The sequence below is a fragment of the Herpailurus yagouaroundi genome, unplaced genomic scaffold, assembly GCF_014898765.1.
Source record: "Herpailurus yagouaroundi ecotype Mexico unplaced genomic scaffold, PumYag 182, whole genome shotgun sequence".
NCBI lineage: Eukaryota > Metazoa > Chordata > Mammalia > Carnivora > Felidae > Herpailurus > Herpailurus yagouaroundi.
In genome coordinates, this window is record NW_024412413.1 from 2,972,757 (window position 1) to 2,986,453 (window position 13,697).

The window sequence follows — 13,697 nt, forward strand, 5'->3', positions numbered from 1 at the left end:
TCTGCTCTGCCCCGACACCCAAACACCATGATGCGGCCACACCCGGCACACCTCCCGAAGAGCAGGCTGGGCCCAGCCACGTCTTAGGCCTCCAAATCCGCTCCTACCATCGGCAAGCACTTCCTGGCATCCGGCTCTGGGCCCAGCCCTGTCCTCAGCTCGAAGTCCTGCTGAAATGTCCTCTGGGAAACCTGCTCTATACCCCTGGGCAGAGTGAGGTGTCCCCAAGTCCCCAACCTCACCACCTCTGGCAGAGCACGTGTCCCCCGCCAGGCAACGGACCCCTAGGGGCAGACATGACGCTCAGACATCTCAATGGATCTGGGGCCCACGTCAGACCCCACGCAAACAAGGGCTCACGTTGGAGAAGGTGGACGAGTGGAAGGAGTGACTGGTGGTTGGACAGATGGACAGATGTAGGTCGTCAGCAGATACGCATCCTTGGCGTGAGGGCCAATCACACACAGTGCCTGGTTTGCAAATCCAGTATCTTCCCGTCGGTTCCACAGTGACCCTTCATGACCAAGCCACAGCTGTCCCCTGCCTGCGGCACGGCAGCACCCAGCAGGCCCTTCCTCCACACCCCCCGTCCTGCACACCCGCTGCCCACGCGCCCTTGTTCCTGGCGGCCCTCCTGCTCCACACGCTTCTCGTTCATTCCGTCCAGGCCCGGGCTCCCAGGACTCCTCCTTCCCCGAGACATCCTACCAGAAGCCTTCACCACGGGAGCAGATCCCATTCAGGGCCCACGATGCCCTCGCTGCATCCTGGCTTGCACGATCCCAGGGACCACGCGTCCTGGTGCGCCTTCAGCAAAGGCGTGAGTTAGCGACTGTCTCACAACCGGAGGCCAGGCTCTCTCCCTGGGATGCGGGCTCCCTGAGGTCAGGGCCCGTCTCTTCCATCACTGTGTCCCCAGGGCTGAGAACAGGGCCAGGCCCAGGGCGGGTGCTCAGCAAACATCAGCTGACTGGATGAGGCAGGGGGCACCCATCAGGTGCAAGGTCGAGCTCCTCCCCAGAGATGCGGGCACGTCCTCTGGAGCTCAGGGAGGCCCTGCCCCTCACCGTCTCCGATGCGCCTTCTCCAGGGTCCGCGAGGACTGCACAAGCCACGCGGCAGAAAACCAAAACGCTGGAAAGATTTCACCTCAAATGAGGCAAAAGGGCCGACTGCCCTGAGGATGTCCCAGGAGCAAACCTGGCAGTGTCCTGATCAGAGCCACCTCAGGACGCGTATCCGGGAGCGTCCGGGCGCTGGGGCGGCCCCTCGCAGCAGTGGGCAGGCGGGGGCCCCAACCCTCCCCCGCTGCCCGAGCCGGCACGGCCGGCCCACGGAACCCGGGGGCTCACACGCCACTCCCCTACCACAGGGTTTCGGGCCAACGTCCCTTCGTAACCCCCTCCCGCCCCGTGGCTCGGCGAGCTGCAGAGGGCCTGGCTCCTGGGCACGGCTCCGGCCACGCACTGCCTGAGTGACGCCGACCTGGGCCCCGCTCTCGCCGTGGCGCCATGCTGGGCACTGGGGCACGAGCGAGTCTGCAGGAGGCAGGTGCCCAACCGCGGCTCACGGTGAAGGGAGGTGGGGCCTTGGTCCCCTAATTCTGAGACCCCAAGGCCCAAACACAGACTGACGCCCTACCGACCCCCGGCTGGAAATGTTTCATCGGATCCCCATGGCGATCTCGCAACACGCGCTTCGGGAAGCAACCTGCCCAAGGCCACAAGGGTAGAGCTGCGCTCGGGAGAGAGGCCGTTCTGCCAGAGCCGGGGGCCCACGTGACACGTCCATACAGATATTTTCCCGGAAGGACCCAGGTCCATTTGGCCGCAGGTGGGCCACTGGGTGCTTTATCGGCATTAAAAACACCCTAGGACCCGGTCGTGCCGCTTCCCTGAACACGTGTGCCCTGGGCGCCTGGGGGCCTGGGCCTCGAGCACCGGCACGGCCTGCTCTGAGCGGCTGTGTGTGGTGGCCCTGCCTCAGGAGGTCGCGACCTAAGGCTGACAGCACGCAAGTGACCGGATCTGAAGCCTGGAGAGACCCCGCGGTTCCTCGCGCGTGATTTGCCACCAGCCCCGTGAAGAGCGTGACTGAAGACGCCCCTGGGCGTGTGGGCAGTGGAGGCTGTCCTACTTAGAATTCAGGTGGCCTCGGGTACCACGAGGAAGGAATTTAGTAAATGCCTTAAGCTAAACGAAGTCATCTTGCAACACTCACCTGACAGGAGGTTTTTCCTTGACTTGAACAAAATCAGTAGGTTGTGGGAAGCGTAAGGCCCCCGATGGCTCCCTCGGCACCAGTCCCATCTACCAAAGCCGGCTCCGGCCTCAGTGCAGGAGAGGAGCCATTCCCCGAGCCACGCACACTTGCCCACGAGACTGGGCGGTGCTGGGGCCGGCGGGTGGAAAGCGGCATTCACCGGAACACACCCTCGGCCCGAGGGCCGGCTCCGCAGTGGTCACTCCCCAGGGTCACTCCCCGAGGACCAGCCAGAGCCCCGATGTCCCCCGGGGACCCAGCCCTTCGACCCCAGCTGTGGGGTTCCTCCTTCCAGGACACACCCAGGCGGCACACTCGCTTCTGAATCGGCCTCGCGGGACGTCAGGGAGGAAAGGACCCCAGCCCGTGGCAGGGGGAGTCCCCACCACCCAGTGAGCCTTGCCCACTGCCTCCCACCCCCTTCCCACACCTGCACAGCCACACCACTCGGAAGATGGGAAGGTCACCTCGACACAAGCTGAGGTCAGCCCACCCCACCCCGAGTGCACCTGTCCACAGCCATCGACGGGCAGCATTCCACTGACCCAGTGCCCACGGGCCTTCCAGGTGGAGCTGCCCGCTCCCCACGATGCCCTACTGACCCTGCCCCCCTTCCCAGAGCTGCACCCCACATAAGGCAGCCACTCACTGTGTGGGCCTATTCGATTTAAACTTAGAGAAATTAAAACTAAAAATTCCGTTCCTCGGTCACATTTTCCAAGAGTTGAGTGAGCCACTATGTCTAGAGGTGATCCCACCGGGTACTTCCATCATCCCAGAACCTTCTACTGGACGCATTGCTCCGGAATCCCTCCCACTGGCCCTGTGCACACCAGGGTTTCCCCTCCCTGCACCCCTCTCCCTGCGCCTCCCTCCCCACTCCTCGCCACCGGGGCCAGGCTCCTGCACCTGTATGCACGTGATCACCCACGTCGGGTTATTGAGAACAATTACTGAGAATGATGCTGCAGTGAACGTGGGGGTGCACAGATCCCTTGGAGACACTGGTCTCATTTCCTTTGGATAAACAAATTGAGCCAAGTTGCAAGTTAAGTGTCAACCTATGAAAATCAGATGCGTTTCTCTACCCTAACAATGAGCTATCAGAACGAGAAATTAAGAAAACGGTCCCATGCACAAGGGCCGCAGAAAGAATGAAATACTTAGGAGCGAAAGACTGAAAACTGTAAAACGCTGGTTGAAGAAACCGAGGATGACACAAATGGGAAGGGCCCCATGCTCCTGCACTGGGCAGTTAACACCCTGAAAAGGCCCACACAACCCAAAGCCATCCACAGATTCGCTGCACTCCCCATCAAAATTCCCATGATATTTTCACAGAAACCGAAAACAATCCTAAAATTCGTATGGAGCCACGAGACCCCGGAAAGCTAAAGCACATCAGAAAGTCATTTAGTACACAAGAATGCCACGCTGGAAACTCCACTCTGGTCTCCGCCCTTGGGGAAACCAGCCTTTGCCAACTGCTCTGGGCCCGTCTCGTCCCCGGCAAGGTCCCCTGTGGTGGACACCGTGCTCACAGGGAGGTGCATGAGCCCGGCAGATGCGTGGGAGCAGCTCACCCCAGACTGTGTCTTGGGGCTCAGGGACTCTGGCCGACAGCCCACAGGGCACATCCCCTCCACGGATCTCGGGAGGAGGGGCAGCCAGGCTAGGGCACAATGGCAGCTCCTGTCCCAGGACCTGCCAGAGGAGGAGCTCCCACAAGTCTCCCGACACAAAGTGTGACCCCAGGACGTGGAGAGGGAGTGCAGACGAGCTCGGTGCCCTCCCGGGACTCTGCCACTGCAGGGAGAGGCCTGAGGGGAGCCTGGGCCTCAGAAGGCACCGCCCCATGGGCCCAGAGCCACAAGCACAGTCCTCGGCCCGCCAGGGTCACAGACAGAAGCCACGTTTGTGCCATTTTCCAACAGGTGAGCAATTCCAGAGAACGTGCGTGAAATCCAAAGACGGTGAGCGAGGGGGGCCCAGAGCCGGGGTGCTGCACACATCCTGCCTGGAGCAGCCCCGAGGGGAGACGGGAACAAGCCAGGGGTGGCGGCGCAGCTGGAACGTCCAGTGTGCCAGGGAAGCATCGTTTGAGGCCCCTCTACCAGGGAGGGTCCCCCAAGTTGAGAGCTCTAGGGAAGCACAGCTGAGCGGCTTTCTTGCCAAGAACCAACCCATCCACCCCGGAGGTTTAACGCAGGGAGGGCCCAGGCCCACAGTGGAGTGAGCGGTGGGGGCCCAGCCCCAAGGCTGCAGCCCCACAGGGGCAGTCCGGCAGGGGGACGGCGGTAATCCCGGTCACATGACAGGCGTCCACCCGGGGTGCTCCAGATAACCCCCCAAGAGGCACCTTACGCACTGAACTGTGTTCCCCCAAATTCACAGGTTGTAGGCCCCCAACCCGCGGCGGGACAGGGCTTAGACACAGGGCCTCTGCACAGCGAGTACGGTTAAGGAGGCCACAGGGGGCCCTGATCTGCTAATCTGGCACCCCTACCAAGAGGAAGACAGGCCAGAGAGCGCTCTCCCCACGTGAGGACGGGGTGCGCAGGCCACCACCCGTGAACCAGGACGGCAGCTCGCACGGGAGCCACCTGTGCAGACACCCTGCTCTCCGACTTGGGTCATCCACCACGGAGAGAACGGACACGTGCCGTGGCCTGTCGGCAGTGGCCGGTTGCGGCGGCGACAGCCCCCTCTGGAGGGTGTCCCCCAGGGAGGTGTCAGGTCACACGAGGAGGCCGGGCAGGACCTCTGGAGCTGCAGGAAGCCGGGAGGTGCCCAGGGATGGCACAGAACGGTGAGGACGGGACAGGCAACCTGCACCCAGCATCTCACAACCGTCTGGTACAGCTGTTGGCGTCAGAGAGCCCGTGCGGGTCCGCGGCGGTTAAGTCGAGTGTATGTTCCACTCAGTTTCCTTCTTTACTTCGTGCCTTTTGCTGTCCGAGGATCCCATCCCATCCGGGACACGTCGTGTGCAGGGATCCTGCCTTTTCGGGCTTCTCCGGGCTGACGCCAGTTTCCCAACTTCCCTTGGTTTCCTTGATGTTGACCGGCTTGAGGCGTACCGGTCGGGAACCCTGCAGAACCTGACTCAGGATCCGTCTGACGTTTTGCTCGGGGTTGGACTGGGGTCCAGGGTTCGGGAGGAAGCCCACGGGTGAAGGGCCCTCCTCGTCCCGCCCCATCAGGGCGCCTGCCGTCGGTCGGCCTGACTGATCCCCGAGGTGTCCGCCTCGGTCACCTGGCTGAGGCTCCCCCACCCCCACCCCCGTCCACCCTGCCCTCCGGGCGGGAGCCCGTGTGCGCAGCCCACGCGGAGGGAGGGGGTTCGGCCCCAGCAACTCCAGGGCCCGGTATCTGCGGACGTGTTTGGAATCCTCTGCGTCGGAGACTTGTCTCTTGGCTCATTTACTCACGAGTCTGTCTTACGTCATCAGGGACTCAGGCCTGATTTTAGGTTTCGAGTTTCGTACTCTGTTGGGGAGCCTGCTCCAGCTTCGGCCCCACCCGGTGGGGTGCGAGCTCGTCCTCCCTCTCTGGCACACCAGCCCCGCCCCAGCCCTGCAGTCCGCGGGAGGACGCCGAGCTCCCGACATCACTGTCAAGTCGCAGCAGAACGGTGCGGGAGCTGTCAGAATGGGGACCCCCGCCCCCACGACCCCCACCCCCACCAGCTCTGAGTCTGCCCTCGTCCCAGACAGCAAAGCCGACGTGCCTCCTGGCAGGCGCAGACCAAGGGGTTGGCTTGGGGAAGAGAAGGAAGTCAGAGAGAAGACTGAACAAAACAAGGGGGCAGCCTGGCAGATCGTTGGCCCCAACGGGTTAGGGACTGACCACCTCCCCTCCGCGGCTACAGACCGAGGGCGAAGGCCTCTCTCATCCGAGTCATCAGCATCCAAGCACCGCGGGAAGGGCGGGACGCCTCCCTTCCACCGTCCGGGGCTGGGGAGCCAGAGGCAAAGCTGGCGGCCGAGTACCAGAGGTCCAGCAACCCGCTCCCACGGCCGGGGCTCTCCGGGAGGCCGCTGCCCCCTCCGGCCACAGCCACCTGCACCAGCACCGTTTCCAACAACGTGCAACGTGCCCGGGGGGCAGGGGCCCGGGGGCCACCTCCCTTTGGCACGGCCGGCTCTGGATCGTCTGTGCTGTTTAAATGCCTGTTTTCACGCCTGTGCTGACCTCATTCACATTCATGCCACTTCCTAGCTGGGAGCCTGGACAGAGCAGGTGTCTCCAGACCCTCCACTGACACACGACACCGGAGGCCTTCACGCTCCCTCGTGAGGGTTAAAGAGCTACTCTAATGGCCCAGCTAGTAAACACCCCAGTTTAGGGGAGAGTGATCGCCCGAACGCCATCCCGTGATTACTATGTATTTTCATTGCCAAAAGATGCAATACAATTTCATGGTTACTTGGGCCTGTAAAATAGAAATATCCCCAATTTTTAAGATATGAAAAGGTTTATGACCAGGGTACTGTCAGTTCAAGAATGAGTCCACGGTACAAATGAGTCAATTCATGACAAAATTTAATTTCAGGAAAATTAACTCAATAAAGATGCCACAACTGTGCTTAAAGTTTTAATACCTATTAGGAGTTTTAGCGAGGTGGCGCAGGACCACGGACGCGCAGATCCATTTCCTGGCTCCTCAAAACACAATTGACTTCATACCTAATTTATCCGTAATGGGGACAGTATTACAAGGAACCTGGTGTTTAATGAAGAGGCAGGGTCTTCAACAGCCTAACCCATCACAAATGGAGAGCGTTCCCAAGTCACGGGATATTAAGTTTGTTTCCTGTGATGCTGCTGAGACCCAGTTAATAGCACCAGACTGATGGCCACTTTAACCAAACAGCCCAAGGAAGGCTTTATGTCCCAGCAAATGTCGGTGGCCAGAAACTCTGTAATTGCCGGGTCCCCAGAAAAGTAAAACCAAAGTGGGGCATCTGCACACAAGCGGCTGAGTGGTCCTAAATTCCGTAGTGAGCATCACCAGAATACGCGAGCGGCAAGAAAGGATGGCCAAGTCCAAATGCTGGGCTTCAGAACCACAAGACGGTCACGGGCCCTGCGTGGGGCACAAGGACCACCGTCAGGAACAGAACTCTGAGGACTCCCGTGACCGCAGGCTCAGAGTAGGACGGCGGCAGGCACGGGGGCTCCGACCCCACAGGAAGAACGCACGGTCCACACCAAGGCCCCTTCGATGGAGGGAAGGGGAGTGGAGGGCAGGACAAGCTCTAAGGCCTCCTGCCTCCTGCCCACACGGTCACGGATGTCCACAGACGAGGCTCCCTCGGCGGAGCCCAGCCCACCGGCCGGGACTGACGCTGCCCGCAAAGCAGCCACCGTGGGGAGCTCCCTTCCCGGTCTCCGAAGGTACACCACCCCCCCACCGGTCTAGGGCCCGCGGAGGGCTGTCGCCCACGGCAGCAAACACCCTGCCTCTCGGTGAAGAAACCGGCCTCCGCGGACCCCGCTCCCGGTCACGTAAGGCTCCTGCCATCTGCAGTGATGACGAACAGCGGGCGTGTGAGCCCCGCGGCGCGGCCTCGGCTTCGGCAAACATCTCCAACAAGATGAAAAGGTGCTAGAATAAGCAAGGGGATACTCGAGGGAACAAAGGTGGTTTGTTCCAGAAAACTCAATCTCCTGAAGAAACGAGTTCCATCAAAATCGGTGGAGAGGAGAAAATTTCATATTGCACTGACTCTGTCAGTGATTTTTTTAAAAAAACTTTATTATGAGTAAACTCAAAACGGAGACCACACGTGAGTCCTGAGTGTGATCATTCCCAGCTGCTGCGGCTCAGGCACAGAGCCCGCCGGAACCCCGGGATCTGGACCCAAGGTAAGCGCTCGCGAGCCCCAGGGATGCAGTCACCGCGCGGTCGGAATGAAGTTCAGCTACAAACTGAACTACGGCAAGTTCTTCCCGGTTTTACGTCGACTCAGACGACAAGACGCCAGGGACGGACTTTCAAAAGACCGCCTTTCACCGAGCAGATGCCGAGAGGGCAAGGGCAGGTGCAGCTCACAGGCCCCGGCGGAGCGCAGTGGGGGGAGGCGGGCGGGCGCGCACAGGACAGCTCACCTGGTAGGTGTCCCACAGGCGGATGGTGCAGTGGAGGGGCACCTCCCTCATCAGCAGGTTGTTCATCCAGCGGAAGGCGAACTGCAGGTAACGCACCTCGTGCTGCTCCAGGTGCCGGTGCACTTGCTCTGCACGAGACAAACACAGGCCCCGAGGCCGTCAGCCGAGAGCCCCCTGGGGTCCACCTCAGAGCCACCCCCCCCAACCGCCAGACACCCGGGCCTCGTCCCCAGGGAGCCAGGAAGCCATTTAGATGGACTCTTGCTCCGGGAAAGTGAGCGGTGGCAGCCGCAGTGGCACGAGGACACCGGCGAGGACCACTCCCGAGTCCCCTGCTCCCGGGTCCCCTGCTGCTGGGCCCCCTGGGAGCCATGCAGCAGGTGCCCCACCCCCAGTAAGAGGGGCAGGACCACGCCCCCCAGTGGAGGAGAAACTGCTGTGAGAGGTCAGCAGACGCTCTGGGGCACGAGGTGAGCGCTTTCTCCAGCCAGGGCGAGTCCACCACACCCGGGCTACGGTCCCAGGAGGGACTCGGACAGAGAGACGGCGAGCCCGCCGGCTCCCAAAACCACCTCAAGCTTGTCCCAGGCAAATGCCCCACCTGCTCCGGGACCCGGCCAGAGAGGGGGCCAGCAGGACACGGGCCTGGCTCTAGGCCAGTGCGTCTGGATTCCAGACTCCAGACAGCTGGCCTGGACTCCAGACAGCTGGCCTCTCAGAAGGATGAGGTTTTACCAACCATCCCTTCCCTGACGCACGAGCTCCCACCGGCCACGAATGGCTCCTCCCATCCTGCTCTGCAGCCTTGGTCCCCTGTGCTGCCCAGTGGTCAGCGGACATCTCTGCCGAGTGGTCAGCAGCCTGCGGGACAGGCTCCAGAGCTCCGTGAAGCTCCCTGGCCCCTGAATTCTGGTGGTGTCACTGCGAGAAGCAAAGGCCCTGGGGTCACAGTGACCTTGCTGCTTCCCAACATTCTGCCCCGAAAAGCTCCACCCTGAGGGGCCTGGGAAGTACCTGTGCTGTTTCCTAAAACAGCCAAGTACCACCTAATGGGTCCTGGCTGGGAACAGGGAGACCCTCCCACGCTGACTCTGCTCTCGATCAGGGCCCACCGAGTACTGCTAAAGGCGCTCTCTCTGCACGCACCTTTTGAGCTCCTGAGTTATATGCAAGTTCTTTCTCTCTGGGGCTTACCTCCCCCTGTGACCAGCCTTGAGAAGTGACCCTGTAAAAAGTTGACAAGGTTTCCAGTCCTCCCAAAGAAAGTTCCAGAACTGGCAAATAAACAAGTGTTCGTGTTTTGTTGCTTACTGGTTTGTCTTTACTCATGTTCCTGGTAACCTGCAATACTGCAGAGAAAAGGCTTTCCTAACCACCAGGCAAAAAGGAGGGGACAAGGGAGAGGGTGCCTGGGGAGCTCAGTCAGGTAAGCATCTGACTCTTGATTTCAGCTCAGGACACGAGCTCGTGGTTTGTGAGTTCAAGCCCCACATCAGGCTCCACACTGACAGTGCGGAGCCTGCTTGGTATTCTCTCTGCCCCTCCCCGCTCGTGCTTGCTTTCTCTCTCAAAATAAATAAACTAAAGAAAATTAAAAAAGGAGGGGACAGGAGGGTGAGAAGACCCTGTCCTGAGAGCCTCTGCATCGCACAGGCAGTGACTCCGGCTGAAGTGTGAGTGCCTGGTGGGGAGGTGCGCCCACTTACAGGAGAGGAAGGCTGGCCGCAGAGAAGCTCCGGGCAGCCCCGGTTCCCACCCCGGCACCACTGGGACACCCCATCCCAAACCAGCACCGTCCCAGCTGAGCGCAACAAACTCGCCTGGGTGTCGGATGCGGCAGGCAGGAGGGACTCCTGCGGCCGGGTGTGGGGGAAGCGCTGGGGCACGCAGTGGAGCAGACCCGGAGGCACGCTGTGAGAGCGGTCACAACCGGACAGTGACTAATTGCACGGGGCTGGTAAGAACCACACAGGCTCACCCCCGAGCCCTTGCAGCCCACTGGGAGCAAGGTGCCAGGGAGGAGGCCGAGGGAGGCAGTGGGAAGACTGCACAGGCCCCCAGCACACCACGTACTGCCTTTACAGGGACAGATGTAGGGACCGAGGGCTCTGCGCACCGCACAGGGCAGGCACGGGCCCAGGGTGCCGAGGCCAGGAAGCGGGCAGAGAGGGCAGGCCCGGGCATGGGGGCTCCGGCGGCTGGCACCCTCTCCCCGCAGTATTCGGCTCCTGCAGACGGGGCTCCTCCCCCTGGAGGGCAGTTCACGTGGCAGGGAAGGGGCTGGTTTGCTCTCTGAAGAGGTCCCAGCACGAGCCCAGGCAAGCTCATGGGAAGTCCGCATCGCCCCACGACTGGCCCCACCCACCCTCCCTCTCGGAAGCCTGAGAAGGGCACTTCTGTGGACACGGAGGTGGAACGGAACATGGGCCAGGGAGCCAGGCAGTAGGGGCCGGGTCAGGGGAGTAAGAACAGATCCCCTGAGAAATTTCCAAGGCTATTCTCCCCAGTAAAACAAACAAATAAGCATTATGAAATAAAGTCGATCATCATCATTAGTTTTAGCATAAAATCTAAGCTTTCAGTGAACTGTCTTCTTTGCACTAGGCCCCTGGGAGCTCCATTTTCGGAGCCCGCTGACCCACAGACAAGGCCCGTCCCCCCGTCCTGGGCACTTGGTGAGCCCAGGAGGGGAGGCAGTTGAGGAGCTCAGAGGCAGGTTGGCCGGACCCCTAAGTGCAGCAGGGGTGACCTCCGCGGCCCCCGCACAGCTGGACGTCACCCTCACCTCCGTGGCTGTTAGAACACAGGTGCTCAGACCCTTCCCAACTTTCTCCACCAGAACCTCCCAGGTGGGATCTGGGAAGCTGTCCTCGTCAGCTTTCCAGAAGAACCCCTCCCAGGGGCCCCGAGGCTCAGAGGGACAGGACTTCAGCCTCTCGCACGGGGTCCAGGTTGCAGAAGTCCCCCCACGGGGCAGGGCAGGTGCAACGCACAGGTGCCACACTGCGGTCTACCTAACTGTGTTCTTCTAATCAACTTGGGTCTTATTAGATACGGCTGGTTTTACACAAACTTCATTTCACTCCCAGAGAGAAGTGTCCACTTGCTCTGGGGGAGGTGACGCGGCCAGCAAACGGTCCATGGCGGGGCCTCCCTGGCAGAACGGAGTCACAGCTTGTCACTGAGACGGGCCCGCTGACGGGAAGGGGTAACCGTCTCCCGGGCTGTCAGCTCAGGAGCACTTGATGCCAGGACGCTGCCCGACGACACCTGGCCACCCCGTGTCGCTCATGCCACCGCCCTCCTCCTGCCACCCACCCCGTCCCTGCCCAGTGCAGCGCTATTCACGTGCCCAGCACCTGGAGAGTTCTCTGAGGCCCGCCCCCCCCCCCCCCTTCCTGGTGCTACAAACACCCCGAGGAGAACATTTCTCGTGCCGTCTGGGGCTTCACTGCTCAGGGCACATGCCCACTCCAGGGCAGGTGCTGTCCCCAAGCGCCCTCTGTGTCTGTCAGATGATCGAGTGAGTGAAGGAACCGTGAGTGCGGGGGGAAAACGTGACTGACCACGATGGACAAAGCCCCAACCTGCAGTCTTCCTTCTCTGCCTCTGCTCCTCATGCCACGGTGCCAAGGAGCGTTTTCGAGACGTGACAGGACACTACTCTTTTTAAAGAACTGAAGAATGACTTCTAACCTACAGTTCTCAGCAGCTACAGAACTAAGCTTCTGGAGAGTTCTAAGGGCCCCCAGCGGCCCCTCCATCCAGGCCCGACCTTTGCTGTTACCCCAGGGCGCCAGCTGACGGCCAGTCTCTGCCGCGGCCTGGGGCACTGACGCGGGCGCTCTGGTCACTGTGAAAGTCAAATATGATAACTACTTGAAAACCCAGCAGTTTAGAAAACTTGCGATCTTACCGAAGACGCCTTGTCCACACAGACAGAGTGGTGTCACCTCCCCGCGTGTGCAGCTGGCAGCGTGGAGAGTAGGCTGGGCAGACACAACCGCTGCCTGGAAATGGCCCAGAAGGAGGGAGGCCGGCCCAGAGACGCTCCGGGGACAGGCGCCTGGTGGCTCCTGGTCCCACTGGCCACTGCAGCCTGCCACTCTACAGGGACATGGCCAGCGCCTCGTCCACGGGCACGGGACAGAGCCCCGCAACGCAGCCGATCGGCAGCCTGGGGACACCCGACACGTGGCGGCCGGCCCACCTGCCCCTGTCAAGCCACCCTTGCGGGCACGGCACAGCCCAAACCCCAGCAAACACAGCAGTGCGGTGGTCACGTGTTAAAAGTCAGGAAGGTATGCCGACTCCGAGTTCGGTAACGCGGATTCACGTTATGTTTTGACGGGTCACCACACGCTCGGACACTGCCTCGCGTCCTCTGCTCCTGCCCAGTAACACAGTGGTTTGTCCACGGAGGGGCCATCCAGCCCCGGGCACCGATGAGGGGTCGTCACCACGCTCTCCCCGGGGTACCACCAGCGGGTCTTGCCCCGGACCCTGGCCTCCTGTAGGACGGGGACCTTGTCTGGGTCCACGTGTGCACACGGAGCGAGGCCCGGCGATGAGGGGCAGCAATGGCCACAGCTGGAGACCCGCGGGAGACGCGGACAGGACAGAAGCTGGGGAAGCAAGCCGCCCACGACAGCGAGGGCAGAACAGCCCCGGCCTCCGCAGCCAGGCCCATGCTCTGCCGTGGCACACCCAGCATGCCGAAGGACAAGGTCACCAGTTTACAAACTCGGGAAACAGCTCTAAAAGCGTGCCCAGAAGGCAGGGGACACCTTTTTAATGTGACCTGGCAAGCGAACAGATTTGGAAAACTAAACTCATATTTGCAGAACACCTATCACTGACGTAACCTAAGTAAACAGTAACAATTAACCCTTTCTCTTCCACAGTGAGTTCCTCCTGGGGCCCCACCTGCAGGTAAGTCCTCCTCCCCCTCCCCACAAGACGCAGACAGCGGCGGGCCCGGTCTCAGGCTTGGCCCAGAGGAGCCCATCGCAGCCAGACAGTGCTGACCAGTGCCCTTCCTGAAGGGGCCAGGCCCACAGGACCCTGACCCGGGGACGAGTGCGCAGAGGCCGGCTGGGTGGTGCCCACGGATGCGGGCAAGGAGCAGAGGGCCGGAGACAGGACTCAGGACTGCCCCACCCCACGTCCTGCAGCAGCCCCACGCTGCCAGATGGGTGCAGGGACTCGCCCTGTGTCCCCGGGTACCAGCACCGGGGGCACAGCCACTGCTCTCTACAGAGCACGACCGGCCCATCTGGGAAAGCACGGGCCACGGGAACAGCCAGAAACCTGCCGCCACC

The 13,697-nt window shown here is 61.4% G+C and overlaps 1 protein-coding gene across 5 annotated transcripts in view; it reads right to left on the reverse strand.

Moving 5' to 3' along the window:
* TBC1D22A (TBC1 domain family member 22A) overlaps positions 1 to 13,697 on the reverse strand; it is a 282,503-nt gene that overhangs the window by 82,439 nt on the left and 186,367 nt on the right. For 4 of the 5 annotated variants that reach the window (XM_040490522.1, XM_040490520.1, XM_040490523.1 and 1 more), the window contains one exon: positions 8,377 to 8,504. The exons of the other annotated variant lie outside the window; for it this stretch is intronic. In XM_040490522.1, the coding sequence (XP_040346456.1) occupies positions 8,377 to 8,504 (128 nt within the window). The remainder of the gene's footprint in view (positions 1 to 8,376; positions 8,505 to 13,697) is intronic. 5 annotated transcript variants of the gene reach the window in all.